The following is a 13611-nucleotide window of genomic DNA, read 5'->3' as shown; positions in this document are numbered from 1 at the left end:
ATGATTTTGTGCCGTTTGAAAAAAAAGACATACGAAGAATACTAGAAATCAACCTAAAATAAAGAAAAAAAAACAAACAAAAAAATAAGAATAATAATGGCTAAGCATGGAACAGAAAATCATCTTGTTATAATCGTAGTTTTGCTTATTTTTTAATAAAACACTAATATCAAAAACTGCGCGCGCATCAAATTTGAAATAGACGGGGAGGAAAATTGTGCAGCATGGTGTAGCGAAGTATGATGCAAGGGGATGGAGGAAAATGTTAGCAAGCAGCTAATTTTTTTTTTTTTTAATGAATGATTTTCAATAATTTTTTGCTAGTCAATTGCTTTATTTTGCAAAAATAAAAACATAAAAGTTATCGCTGTTTGTGTGGAGCCCGTTAGGTTAGGTTAGGTTAGGTTAGGCAGTGATGGTTGCCCAGAGAGTGGGCCCACTTGGACGAAGAAGTTTGGTTCATCCTTTGTGATACCATTGCAAGAGGTGGAAAAGAGTTGAAGGAAAAAAGAGGACGAAAGGGAAAGGGATGGGGAAGGTTGAGTGTTTGAGGACTACGAACGGTGACTAGTCTGCGGTTGTGTTAACCTCTTTATGCTGCTGATGAATTTCATCAGATTTTTGTTTTCAAGACCTGCTATGTATATCAGCAGGCGCAGAAATGAAGTGAGAACCAAGATGCTTGAATCTTAGTCCCGAGAGAGCTGGGCACCTGAGGAGCAGGTGCTGAGATGATTCCACCTCATCCTCCATACAGCTGACGCAAAAAGGGCTCGAAGGAATACCGAGTCTCACGGCATGTATACCCCGCGAACAGTGCCCCGTGAGGATGCCCACGAAATTTGAGAGATAAGATTTTGTCATTCTCAGAATATCCCTCGAACGCCTCCTATCCAGCTTCGAGCCATCCGTGAACAGGTTAACTAAGCGAGGGCACACACTGATCCGTCGACGAGGGGATGAACTCAAAGTTTCTGAGGATGCTTGAGTGCCCATATGTGAGATTGAGCTTATAGCCCAAGCCCCTCAGTCTGATTGCGGTACGTGCAGCAGCAATTCTGCCTCTCAAAAAAGACGGTTTGCGGTGACGACAATATCTCTGAACTGGATCCTCTGAAATTAAAAAAGCAAACAGATTTCGTTTAAGTTATGCTAAATCTAGTAATTAATCGAAAGTATAAGCAACATAAATTTGTTTGACAAAATATCGCTTTCTCAAAAAAATTCGATTTTTTACCAAAATTTCGGCCTTAAATTGTTTATAAAAAAATATTTATCGGTGAGAAAAAATTTTCGATTAATTACTAAAAAATATATTTAAGAAGGTCGTGTTAAAATTTGAGACTAATCAGTTTAGCCGTTTTCGAGTAATGTTGGTCACCGACTTTGACGATTTGAACGATTTTGAGTAAAACGCGTTTCCGCTCTGGTTTTGAACTTTCAAGCACTCTGAAACGCCTTTTCAAATTTGCGCGTAACTTCAAAAATATTCACCGGAACGATATTAAATTTTCTGTGTATATTCTTAAATATGCATATGTATGTACATTAAGAAAATAAAATAACTTCTCATATTGCAGAGCTTCTAAGCATTTCAGTCTGGCACTAGCTAACGCAGGGCAAGAACGTAGAAGGTGTTCTAGCGTTTGCCTCTCTTCCAGTTCATTGCAAAATCTGCAGCTAGCGTTATTTGTAATTCCTATCTAGTCCTAGTTCTATATAAATTCCTACAATAGTCCTGCTTTTTTCTAGACAGTACTGGTATGAATCTAGCGGATCTACCTGCATTCTGTGAGCACATGATTTTCGCAGTTTTGCAAGTGGCTAGATTGTTCCACCTTCTATTTATCCGTTTGCCTGTCGCCGCTTTCCTACAGCAAAGACTTCTGCTTGAAAGATACTACAGGGATCGGGGAGCTTAAATGACTGCCTGATGCCTAGCTCTGCACAATAAATCCCTGCCCCTACTTCGTCCGACCGTTTCGAGCCATCGGTAAATCTATTAAGAGTATTGGGTCTAGGTTTCATTCCTCATTTCTACCCCTCTGCTTCTATTTTTGTTCGGAATTTCTTCACCCAATTGCCTTTCGGGGTCATATAGTCCGTCTTGACTCTGCAACTCATGCCTATGTATGAATGTTTTACGGATAACTTCACCCGTTGCGCTGAGTCTTACGGCAGATTTAGCTGCAATGTCAAGCGGTGGCAGGTTGAGTATTCTTTCAAGCGCTGCCGTTGGAGTTGTTCTCAACGCACCTGTAGCGCAAAGTGCACCAAGACGTGGAACACTTTCCATAGGTTTTTTATATGTCGGCTTTCTTAGCGCAGTCCACCTCACCAGACTTCTAACCTTAACCCTTATTGTTTTCACAGCAGCCCAGGTTGTTGGCAGCCAAATGTTGGACACACAGGCATAAAATGCTCTACAATTAGGCTTGACTTTGTATTTAGTTACCTTACAAGCATGCCCTCCCTTCCACGCTACGTTTGCTGCTCGATTCTTTGCCACGAGTATTACCTATATTATCCTTTACTAGAAGTAGTTAGAGTTTAAGTAAGTTTTCCATCGTCTCATTTCTTTTGTGCTGCGTTACCCAAGAGTTCTCTCTTAGTTGTGACGAACTCAAGTATTACTCATTAAAAATTAGTTCCTTTGTAGTCGCTTGACTACCAATTTAAAAGTTTATCTATGTAGTTAAAGGGCGAACTACAGTACAATCGTGATAGTCCGACATTTCTTAATCCGACACGTTCGGTAATCCGACAACCTCATAACGTCTATGGATTCAATTGGCATTATTTTATTTTGATCAGTCGTAGCAGAGCAGCAGAGGGGGATTGTGTTTTGTTTCCCGGTCACAATGTATTTGTCATTAAATTTGAACGACGCCAGTTCTCTCGCGATTTCTGACGGTGTTGATGTGATTTTTTTCTGTCTTTTCGTGTCCTTATTTTCTGATTTGGTTTTACTTAGTGATGGCATCGACGTCAAACAAACGTAAACATACAACACTTACGCTGAATGATAAATGGGCCATAATTCAGCGATACGAGCGTGGTGAAACACCTCTTTACTTAAGTGGGATCTACGGAGTGGAACCTTCGGTAGTCCGGAATATTTGATAATCCGACAACGAGTCGGTCCCGTATGTGTCGGACTATCACGATTGGACTGTACTTCCTAATAGGTCTGTTCGTGAAGCAAATAATTTCTAACAAAAGTTTTAGTGTTCATGTATACAAAAATCTTACAAAGTAGGGGAAAGTGAGAGAGCAGAATTACACTTCATTTTGAGGGGAAGTTGTAAGTTTTTAGTGGATAAATTTCTACATGCAAGAATTTGCAAGTGAGAAAAACAGCTGATCGCAAAGTAAAAGTAAAAACGAATTGAAATTTTCAAATTGAATCAAAGTTCTAAATTTAAATAAAAATGGTGATTAAAATGGAGAATGTAAGTAAATATATTTGAGATAAAATTTATAAAGTTAATTTGAAGTCATAAATTATATTAAATAGGAATCCGCCAATGATATGGAAGTATGCACTTCTGAACCACAGCCTCCAGTCTCCCTAGCTGCAGTTTCCGTAATACAAATCGAAAGCATTGAAGGTATCTTTTCTGTTTTATGATTGTACTTCTTGGTTATTAACTAATTTGACAATAGCAAGGAAAATATGTATGAAGAAAGCTGCGATTGCTACAACAACACAATTGCTAATGGAATGTTCTTCATCTGACAGCGATGCGGAAATGGTACAAATTATTCCGGACAAAATAAAATCATGTGATGCTAAGCTCGTTTTTTTGCATTTTATTGACTTTTTTTTTAATTATTGCAAGGTAACTCAACTGAAAAAATTTTTAATTTTTGTGATTTTCCCCAACCAAGAATTTGATCTGTGCGTAAAACTTGCGAATTGTTAGTGGTTTTGCGTTTATCTGTTGCGTTCCACTTTTTTTGATATTTTTGTCTTAGAGAGCGAATTCTCGAAAATTAAGTTACGGGCAAGTTACTGGATAATTTTTACAGGAACAGACTTAATATTACTATTCGTACTTATATATTTCTAAGGATGGCAGTGGCTAGGCAGATTGGAGAGCAGTGTATCGCAGCGCGCAGCTTATTGAACCACCACTGAAAATATACTTCGTGTCATTTTTACGCCAGTCGCTTCTATATTACCGGAATGACCAGGATTTATACCCCATCAGACTTGTCACTCCAGAACCATTACTGCATTACTGGTACAAGTATACGAAATGTTTATGCTGCTACAACAACAACAACTATACTTCGTATCCGCTGTCATCCTTACAGTCTTTTGCTATCCATAAGCTTCTATTGATGTAGATGTCCTGTGTTGTATGGTGTGGAGCACAGCTTCGGTGTAGTTTTTATGCCCACAGAAAGAACTGGCAATTGGCATAGAGATCCAGTGTGATAGCGTAGACGTCTTATCTAATCCCTAGCCCAGCATAACCTGGCATGTATAAGTGCATATATACACTGTAATAAAGAACTATAGCACTAGGATTTATGGACAATAATTCGAGCATTCGTTGTATGGGGAAAATGCGATCGATCACCAAAAAAAAAATTGTTAAAAATCATCGCGATTTTTGAGCCACTTAAAATTATTATCAAACCGAAATTCAACAGGCTATAAAACTGCATACCCGAAATTTATCTAGAAATTCTGTTTGCAATTTTGGAAAAAAAAAAAATTGTGGAAATGATGGAAAAAAATTGTTCAATTTTTTTTTAATTTGTCCAAAGTTTGAAAGCGGATTTATAGGATGGTTTTTGTATGAGAATGAACTACATTTTCATAGAAGAGTATTAATGTTATATGAGAAACAAGTAAATTGTTAAAACTTTTCATTAAGTCCTTGCGCTATAGTTATTTAACGCAGTGATAAGTATGTAAGTACGCAGTTAATTTAACTACTCCTATATTCTTCGGCCGCCGTTGCCGAATGGTGTAGTACGTAACTACTGTTCAGGACTTTCCAATCTCCGTGCATGAAGCAGCTAAATGATAGAAATGTTTTCTCTAATAGCGGACGCTCCCGGTAGGCAATGGCAAACATCCGAGCGCATTTCTGCCAGGAAAAAGCTCCTCATAAAAAACCATTTGCCGTTCGAAGTCGGCTTAAACTGTAGATGGAATAACATCAAGACGCACGCTACAAATATGAGGAGGAGCTCGGTCAAATACCTAAGAAAAGCGTACGCTCCAATTATTTATTTTTTTTATTTATTACATCTTCTCATGCAACTCAAAGTTCCGCTCTCATTTGTTATCTTTCTTGTAAACATTTTATTGATTAAATATGCGCCGCCACGTTAATACGTCAGTTTAGTTAAAAAATCGTACAAAATTAAGACACATGAAATGCTTATTTCAAACCCAAATCCTTCTCGATAGTGTGTGCACAAACTGCCATCATTTGATCTTTGACGCGCTGGAAGCTTTCAATCGCAATAGGCTTGGCCTCCGGCCACTGGCCCAAGGCACGATAAATGGGGCGACAGAATTTCATGCGGAAGTTCGAGTTGGCAAATGCAATAATCTCATCGATACGATTCAACAGCTTGGCCCTGATAACCAGGCGCATAACGCGGAAGCGCACCTCAGCATTCTTTGTACTCTTCAAATTGTATGTGCTCTCCAACAAATCGATTTTTTGCGCATTCAATTCGACGACATCTTCGCATTCGATTAATCTACCAAGAAAATCGATAAGCTGATGCGAGGAAATTGGCTTGGTTATGTCCGTATCGAGGCGAAGCTCAGCGGTGGTCTTGGTGCTCCATAGTTTCGCCAATTGTTTGGAAACATCAGCAAGTGTCTCATCGAATCTGTATACATTTAACAAAGATTAAGTTTAATAACTACTTATTTATTTATATGTTCGTATACGTGCTTTGGAATTATTGGTGGCGGTCCCTCCTTGTGTAGCCACAAGTCCCAATCGATTTCGGTTAACTTATCTTTTTTATCGGTCTTGTTGAAGTAGTCATATAAGGCCGCTTTAAAATCATCGGTGACAACTGATTTGTAGGCATACTTTTGCAGGTAGCTGCGCAAGAAAGGCTCAAATACTTCGGGTCCTCCAAGCAAATCTTCCATATAGCGCAGGAAGGTTGAACCTTTGATGTATGGCACACTGGAGAAGGCATCATCCGGGCCACAGTTGGATAGATCAACCACTAACTTTGTGAGTTCCGGACTGTTGACCAATTGCGTACGCATCTGTGATGGATATATACAGTTACAAACATTATACAATACATACATATGTACATCGCAACAATTGTTATAAATTATCAAGTGTTGGTGTTCATGTATCCAAAAAAAACTTGCAAAACAGGGGAAAGTGAGAGAGCAAAATGACATTTAATTTTGAGGAGAATTTGCAAGTTTTTACTTGGAAGAATTTGCAAGTGAGACAAACAGCTGATCGCTAAATAAAGATAAACACGAAATAAAATTTGCAAATTGAGTAAAAATTCTAAATTTAAATAAAAATGGCGATTAAATTGGAAAATGTTAGCAAAAATATATTTTTGATAAAATTTTATTTGAAGTCATATATTAAATAGGAATCGGCAAATGATATAGAATCACAGAATTTGAATCACAGCCTCCAGTCACGGTTGCTGCAGTTTCCGAAACACAAGTGGAAAAATTCATGTGAAGTCTAAGCTCGTTATTTTGAAATTTATTCGCTTTATTTTATTTTTTTAATTTAATACGAGGTAGTTCAACTGAAAAAAATTTGAATTTTTGCGATTTTCCTCGTCAATAATTTAATCAGCTGTTCGCTAGTGTATTTTTTTGTTATTTTTCTCTTTGAGAGCGAATGGAACAGACCTATAACACTTTCGAATACATCCTATGGCTATGAATTGAACTGGTAGATATTAAATTTTTTGTACTCACACATTCCTGCAAATCGGTTAGATTGCGTAGCATATGGAAGTCACGCTCCTTATTGCCTTGCATGCGCCCCACAATTTTTGTTTCGACGAACACCGTGAATCCTTCGTTCAACCAGAAATGCTCGAAATTTTTATTCGTTACCAAATTACCAGTCCAACTGTGCGCAATTTCATGCGCCACTACATCGGCCAAAGACTTATCACCCGCCAGCAACGTTGGTGTTACAAATGTCAGACATGGATTTTCCATGCCACCAAATGGAAATGATGGCGGCATAACCAACAAATCATATTGCTTCCAAACATATGGCCCACAAATGTCCGATGCTGTTTTTAACATTTCCGCAGTTTTCGAGAACTCTTCAGCGCAAGCATCCACAATACCTGCCTCGGCCCACACATCGGAATTGGCACCTAATGGACGTGAGACGAGATCACCAATAGCAATGGCTAACAAATAAGCCGGTATGGGTACTTCTTGCTTGAATGTGGTTAAGCCGGTTTCCTTTTTCTCAACTAGAGCGCTCATTAGAGCAGTTAACTCCGTTGGATGTTTCACAGTCGCTTCATAGGTGAACTTCACAGCTGGTGTATCCTGACACGGCAGTACAGAACGTGCATGAACCGCTTGACATTGGCTGAAGAGATATGGATGTTGTTTGCCGAGTGTTTGCTCGGGTGTGAGCCATTGCAAGCCGCTGGCACGATTGGAAGTCTCATAGTCAATGTGTATGAGTAAACTGTGACAAAAAATACAAAATGTAAGTTGGATGCAAAACAGATGGCACAAATTTAGTTGTTATTGTAGCAGCGCTGCCTAAATCGGTCACTAAGCTGACGGTAGGTAAGTCGTTCCCACGATAGTCGGTTATAGGTAACCGGAACGACCCCGATTTATATCCGGCCAAGGACTGTCATTTGAGCAGCATTCCGCGTAAATGTATGGAAAGGTGCTGCCCAAGAACTCTCTATGGACATGTAGATATGTATAACTTGTGGATAAATGGGGTAATTCAAGTATTGGAGATGCTTTAAACAATATGTAATTTCTCTATCACCGAGAAATCCGCTGGTTCGGAACGACTACCATAAATTCAGTTTTGGATTTGAGATAACGATACGTTTAAAAAATATTCCAAGTTATTAAATTAGCTTTGTCTTGCTTTAATTTCTTATTTTTTTTTTTTTGTTTTTTGTGAAAAAGTAGATATTTTGCTTGTTTACACTTCGATTTCGCGTTCTTCAGAACCTGTTTATGTCTGAAAAATGTTTTTGTGCAATACAGAAAGCGATAAAATTACTTGATTTATGCCCCTAGAAATTACTGCACAATTGAGTTTTAGGCCTGTGGCGCCATAAAGATAAGTGGGCCATGGCAACTATTGTATGTAACTGCGAAGAAATTACATTTTCTAACCGATATTTGTTGAACCCATCTTACGTACTAAATTATGTTATATGCATTGCAAACTGTATAATGTGACTTACTCTCCCTTGGCAGTACCTTCTGGCAGCTCTAATGTCAACTTGGCACCAATATCATCTACAGGATCACTAACAAAGTAGTTAATTGGAATCGATGAACCGCCATTACATAGTATCGAAGCACTGTTTACAGTAACATCGCGCACATCCAACAGCTGAGAGAGAAAACCACAAGTAGAAAAAAGTTCATTTTTAGCAGACACGTCGACACTTACGATAGCTGGTAAATTGTCCTCCAGCACATTGAAATGGTGTGTTACACTGCCTAACAGCTTTGTGTTCGCAAAATCTACTGTCCATTTGAATGCGCTGTGTTTGGTGGTGATACGCTCAGGCTCCGAGTAGGAACTGGGATCTACTTTACCCAAACGACCCATATTGCGTTGCTGTTGTGCGGGAGTAAATAAAGTGCCACTGGTAATAGGTTGTTGCAGAAGACGTCGCTGTGTGCTCACTGAACGCGTTGGAACTGAAAGTGGAGTAATATAGGTTGTTATATGTGCACGTAATCAAATAAGTGCTACTTCAATTAATTAAGCTTCTTACTATCCGGTAATAAATATTGTTAATCTTATCACTACAGCTGACGAAAACTTGTGAAATGTGCGACTGTGAAATCTCAACGGGAACGTTTGAAAAATTCGACCACTTTAGTTATTTTCGATGAGAACATCTACATACAAGCTTGTGGGCGTTTTAAACGACTTCAAAATAGATGGAGTCACTTTTTCTGATTTAGCCAGTCAAATGAAATTTAGCCAGTCAAGCAACAATATGTTAAAATAGTACGCTGACAAAGCATATGAATATTTAAAGAATGTACAGGGTGGTCTATGTGACGCAAGGAATTAATTTAACTTATCATTGACGTACGAAATAAATTATTTCTGTTATTGGAAAGAGGAATAGCTGTCATTAAGCATGGGTTGAATTTTTTTTCAAATTTTCTCCACGACTTACCTTAAGGCAGTCTATGCTGTCGGTCACATGTTTCAATTCGATTTTTTGTCACAAATCTTGAATCATTTCTGGATGGTTGGTTCAAAATTCGTATAAAGGCAAAAAGTTGCTTCCAAGAGCATATAAAGACACGAAAGCCAGTTCCGCTAATAAAACCCAGCTAGGAAATTCCTTCACCCAAACACTAATTGAAAATTATTAGAATCGGAGTATAACCAACTTATTTTTGTTGTTGTTGTTCTTTAATAAAAATTCTGGTTCTCTGTGATATGCCATCACTAATGAGGTGTAAAGGGTAATCGAATAATAAAAACAAAACATAAACCGACTACCCGAATGATACCGAAGAAAAAAACTCTTGCGTTGCCAGATAACGAAAAAAAAAAAATTAGTTCTAAAGGCATATGCATTTGTAATTTATAGCAAATTCTATAGTATTAATTTATAACAGTTTCTAAAGAAAATGTAAATAATATAGAATAATAAAATAGGTATTTTTCATATAATGCGAATATATTAGGGATATCATTTGACGTTTGACTCGAAAAAACAATATTTGCGAATTGCAAGACGCGGTTTTCCAACCAATATTAGTTTGGTGTAGGTACGACTCGGTCGCATATTGTTTTAAATGCAGAGCATTACTAAACCGAAAAAGTATTGTATTTTCCAATGCCTCAAAAGTTGCTAATTTAATTTAAGAATGTAACTTTTTTTTAACTTTCTGTCGCTGCCTGTATTTGAGCCGGGAAGGTCGGCAGATCTTTCTGGCCAAGTGTGGATCGAAAGCGCTCGAGGGAAATTTTGAGGTTATCAAAGCGACAATTATTATTTTTTTGCGGGTGGCCCAACCAGCTATTGTACGCGAGGTATGCATGCTGCGAAACTTAGCATTACTACTTCGAGTCCTTTTTGCGGCCGCTGGGTCAGTTGGACCAGATGGAATCATCTCAGCACCTCCCTCTTAGCTGTCTTGATAAGATTTAGACATCTTGGCTCTCACTTCTAGCTGAGCCTGCTAACACTGCAGGCATAGATATTGGCTACCTTATGAATCTGTTTGACCGGCAGCTGGCTCTGCATCTTGCTAGTATATACATGGTGTACACAGAGATGCATAGTTGCATAGTTTTGAAAGAACCGACCTCTTGTGATATTTGAGAACCTGGTTACGACACTGTATTATAGTCATGAGTCGTATGAGTCAAATTCTCTGAAATACGTTCAGAAAATGGGTTTCTTTGAATTTTACGCTGTAAACTCCAAAAACTTGTGTATGTCCCAAAAACGTTTGATGAAGTTACAACCTTTGGATAAATCTATCTCGGTCGTTCAGCAGCTCCGTATTTACTCTTTCCGAAATCAAATATGCTGTACCTTAAATAAGTTAAGATTTTCAATTATTTTTAAATTATGATTAACTTTTATTCATTAAAAAGAAATAATAAGGACAATAGAATACAGATTCCATTGAATTGCAGTTGTTACCCCAAATATATATCATGTTTTTATTAACGAATTATGTAATCTTTTGGATAATCCATAATAGATGGGAAATTTTCCAGCGTCTCCTTATCGATGTGATCCAGCCGTTGTGGCACTGGCCGCGGGGTTCTTATTTGACTTGTAACATTTTCCAATATATTTTCAGGCACTTTATCGTCAGCAAATAAATGCAATCGCTGCATAGTGTGCCTTCGTTGTAAGTTCCCACGCATCGAATTATACACCGCCTTCTTCATAACCATTGTTGGATCCTTTTCGTGCAACTGCCATGCCAATGTCCAGGAAGCACCGCCTGGATATCCTGTGTGATGGAAGTAAACACGTTTAATCCATTCATCACCGGGTAGTGCAATTTCTTTAGTATTGATGCAAATCACATGATCCCCACAGTCATCTGGAAGGTTAGAAGAGGAAAAAGTGCCAATAAAATATTTGCAGTAAATGAGTTCCTCCTAAAAGTAAAGCGCATTAATGGCAATAAACTACAATTACGAAACAGTATTTGGTATTTACCAGCCTAACGCATTTGTTTGAAAATTAACGCACGATATCAAAAACTTCACACACCATAAATGTAAATAACATTTACACCTAGAATTCTTTTAAACTTGTCACCGTTCACTAATACCGTCGAAACAACAACAAAATGCAATGAATTGCTTTCAATAGAGACAGTGGACGAACTACAATTTTAGTTGTGTAATATAGGTATATTTGTGCTCCCCGTACTTACTCATTGGATGGTAGATTGGCTTGTGCAGTCCCATTAAATGCTTCTTTATCAGTACCGCCGAATCGAAGGGATTTTGCCAGGTACAATCATATATGTGCCATGTACGCGCAAAAGTGGCCCATTGCTGTAAAGAGCCGCTATTATTATAGGGTTTCTTGAATTGAAGCTCATTTATATAGATATCTTACCTGTACACGCTTGGTTATCGACATTTTTAGGACTTATTCATTTAATACTTCAATAAAACCTGCTGTTAAATAACAATTTCCTCACCAATTGCACACAACAGCTGGAGGATGGTGTGCTCAGAGTCGGTGGGTTGCCAGATCTTACTGTTATAGCACACACAGTTTAAGTATTGGGAGGAGTTCTGAACAATTTGTGATCTTATTGGAACTAAAAGTATTTATCTCGAAATTGTAATTTAATATGAGGTAGCAAACATGTTTTCGGTTCACTTAAGATCTGAAATTTTAACAAATGTAATTGTAAACAATCGCATTTACGCGTACTGGTAACTCTAGGCAGCAACCAGCTGAGCGAATGTAATGGAAACGAAACGATTAATCGGGTTTGCTAAAAAATATTAGGGAATCGAGTCGGTAGATATTGCAAAAAATAATTAAAATTATAATTTTATTAGGATTAAGATAAATAAAAACGTCTAACCTTAAAACATTTTTTTCTCATTCGAATTGTGTGGAAGGAAGAGCTTTAGTGCAAAAATGAATAATTCTAATTTGGACAGCATTTCGGTTGGGTTTGTAGTGTGACAACTCTAGACGTAAACTTAACTTATAATACGTTCACATATGCATTAATCACCTACAAATCCACCAAATTAATCTACTCGTTCACATATGGCAGATTACCTGCAAAATTGACAATCAGTTGTCTAGACTTTTTTGAGAGGATTTTCTTGATAGAAATTATTTTGGTGGAATATTTCGGTGTTTTTGGTTTCTTTAATTATCAATTATCAACGATATGAACAAAATACAAGGAGAAGGAATAACTAATTTAATTGCGCAATTGGCTGCTATTAAGTTGCCGTGAGATGTTACTAGCAACATTGATTGTCAAATGAGAAGAATTATGAGCGTCGACCCTGAAGCAATTGGCAAATGTGTTTTTAAACAAATTAACACCCATATACTATAAACTAGCTGTACCCGGCGCGCGTTGCTACGCCAACAACTAAAATAAATTTAAGAAAAATAACTTTAAAGAAAAATCAGTACACAAATATTCAATTCATTCTAAACCATTTTATTGATTTTTATTACTGATGTTTATTTCGAAAAAATCGGTTGAACGGGGCGAGTGGCAGTAATGAGCATATTCTACAAACCTTCTCCGGTCCAGTAGTTTTTGAGTTCATCGAGGACGTACAGACAAACATTCATTTTTATATATAAAGAAGAAGAAGATTAACACACAAAATATAATGGAGATATACTTACACACTTTGCGAAGACGTTTTGCTTCAAAATTACGTATCTTCGGTGTATTCAAACTCAGATACATCACTCCCAAACTAACTGTCACTTTGCGCTCAATTTTAAATGACATACGCATTTTAAATAGGTATGAAAAGAGGTTGCTAGCAACATGTTGCGCGGTGTTTTCACGGCATCAAATGAGGACTGCTTTGCCGTGAGATACATACGCAATGCTATTTGTATGGACTTTGACAGCCATTTCACGTAAAACACGAACTTAGTACTATGCTTATGCGCGGCTGATATAAAGCTGCCTTTGTATTAAGTTATTTTTATAAACGATTTCATTGATACCGCAACATGGCTTTACATCTCTTTTACCCACAAACGCTGTTTTGTTTCCGGCAATTGTTTTACAGCGGCCTGCAACTTGCTGAGTATTTCTGCTTCTTCGCGCGCAGAGAACGTTAATATGTTAATGAACATGTGTTAATGAACATTAACGTTCTCTGTCGCGCGTGTGGTAGAAAGAAAATT

At 37.7% G+C, this 13611-nt stretch overlaps 1 protein-coding gene across 3 annotated transcripts; it reads right to left on the bottom strand.

Moving 5' to 3' along the window:
* Positions 1 to 5296: 5296 nt before the first annotated feature.
* On the bottom strand, positions 5297 to 11967 carry LOC128863362 (39S ribosomal protein L13, mitochondrial). Of its 3 annotated transcripts, XM_054102488.1 has the most exons (7): positions 11821 to 11967; positions 11633 to 11756; positions 8649 to 8902; positions 8437 to 8588; positions 6950 to 7688; positions 5931 to 6259; positions 5297 to 5865 (listed from the first exon to the last, which is right to left on the bottom strand). In XM_054102488.1, the coding sequence occupies exons 1-7, from the start codon at positions 11842 to 11844 to the stop codon at positions 5403 to 5405; spliced, it is 2085 nt and encodes a 694-aa protein (XP_053958463.1). In that variant the 5' UTR covers positions 11845 to 11967; the 3' UTR covers positions 5297 to 5402. The 3 variants fall into 3 exon arrangements, with proteins under 3 accessions (XP_053958463.1, XP_053958464.1, XP_053958465.1); XM_054102489.1 differs by lacking the exons at positions 11633 to 11756; positions 11821 to 11967 and adding an exon at positions 8980 to 9206; XM_054102490.1 differs by lacking the exons at positions 5297 to 5865; positions 5931 to 6259; positions 6950 to 7688; positions 8437 to 8588; positions 8649 to 8902 and adding an exon at positions 10794 to 11293 and having other exon boundaries at positions 11821 to 11965.
* Between the last annotated feature and the right edge of the window lie 1644 nt (positions 11968 to 13611).

This window comes from Anastrepha ludens, chromosome 5 (assembly GCF_028408465.1).
Source record: "Anastrepha ludens isolate Willacy chromosome 5, idAnaLude1.1, whole genome shotgun sequence".
Taxonomy (NCBI): domain Eukaryota; kingdom Metazoa; phylum Arthropoda; class Insecta; order Diptera; family Tephritidae; genus Anastrepha; species Anastrepha ludens.
The sequence above is the reverse complement of the archived record's forward strand: the minus strand, read 5'-3'. Positions and strand labels throughout refer to the sequence as shown.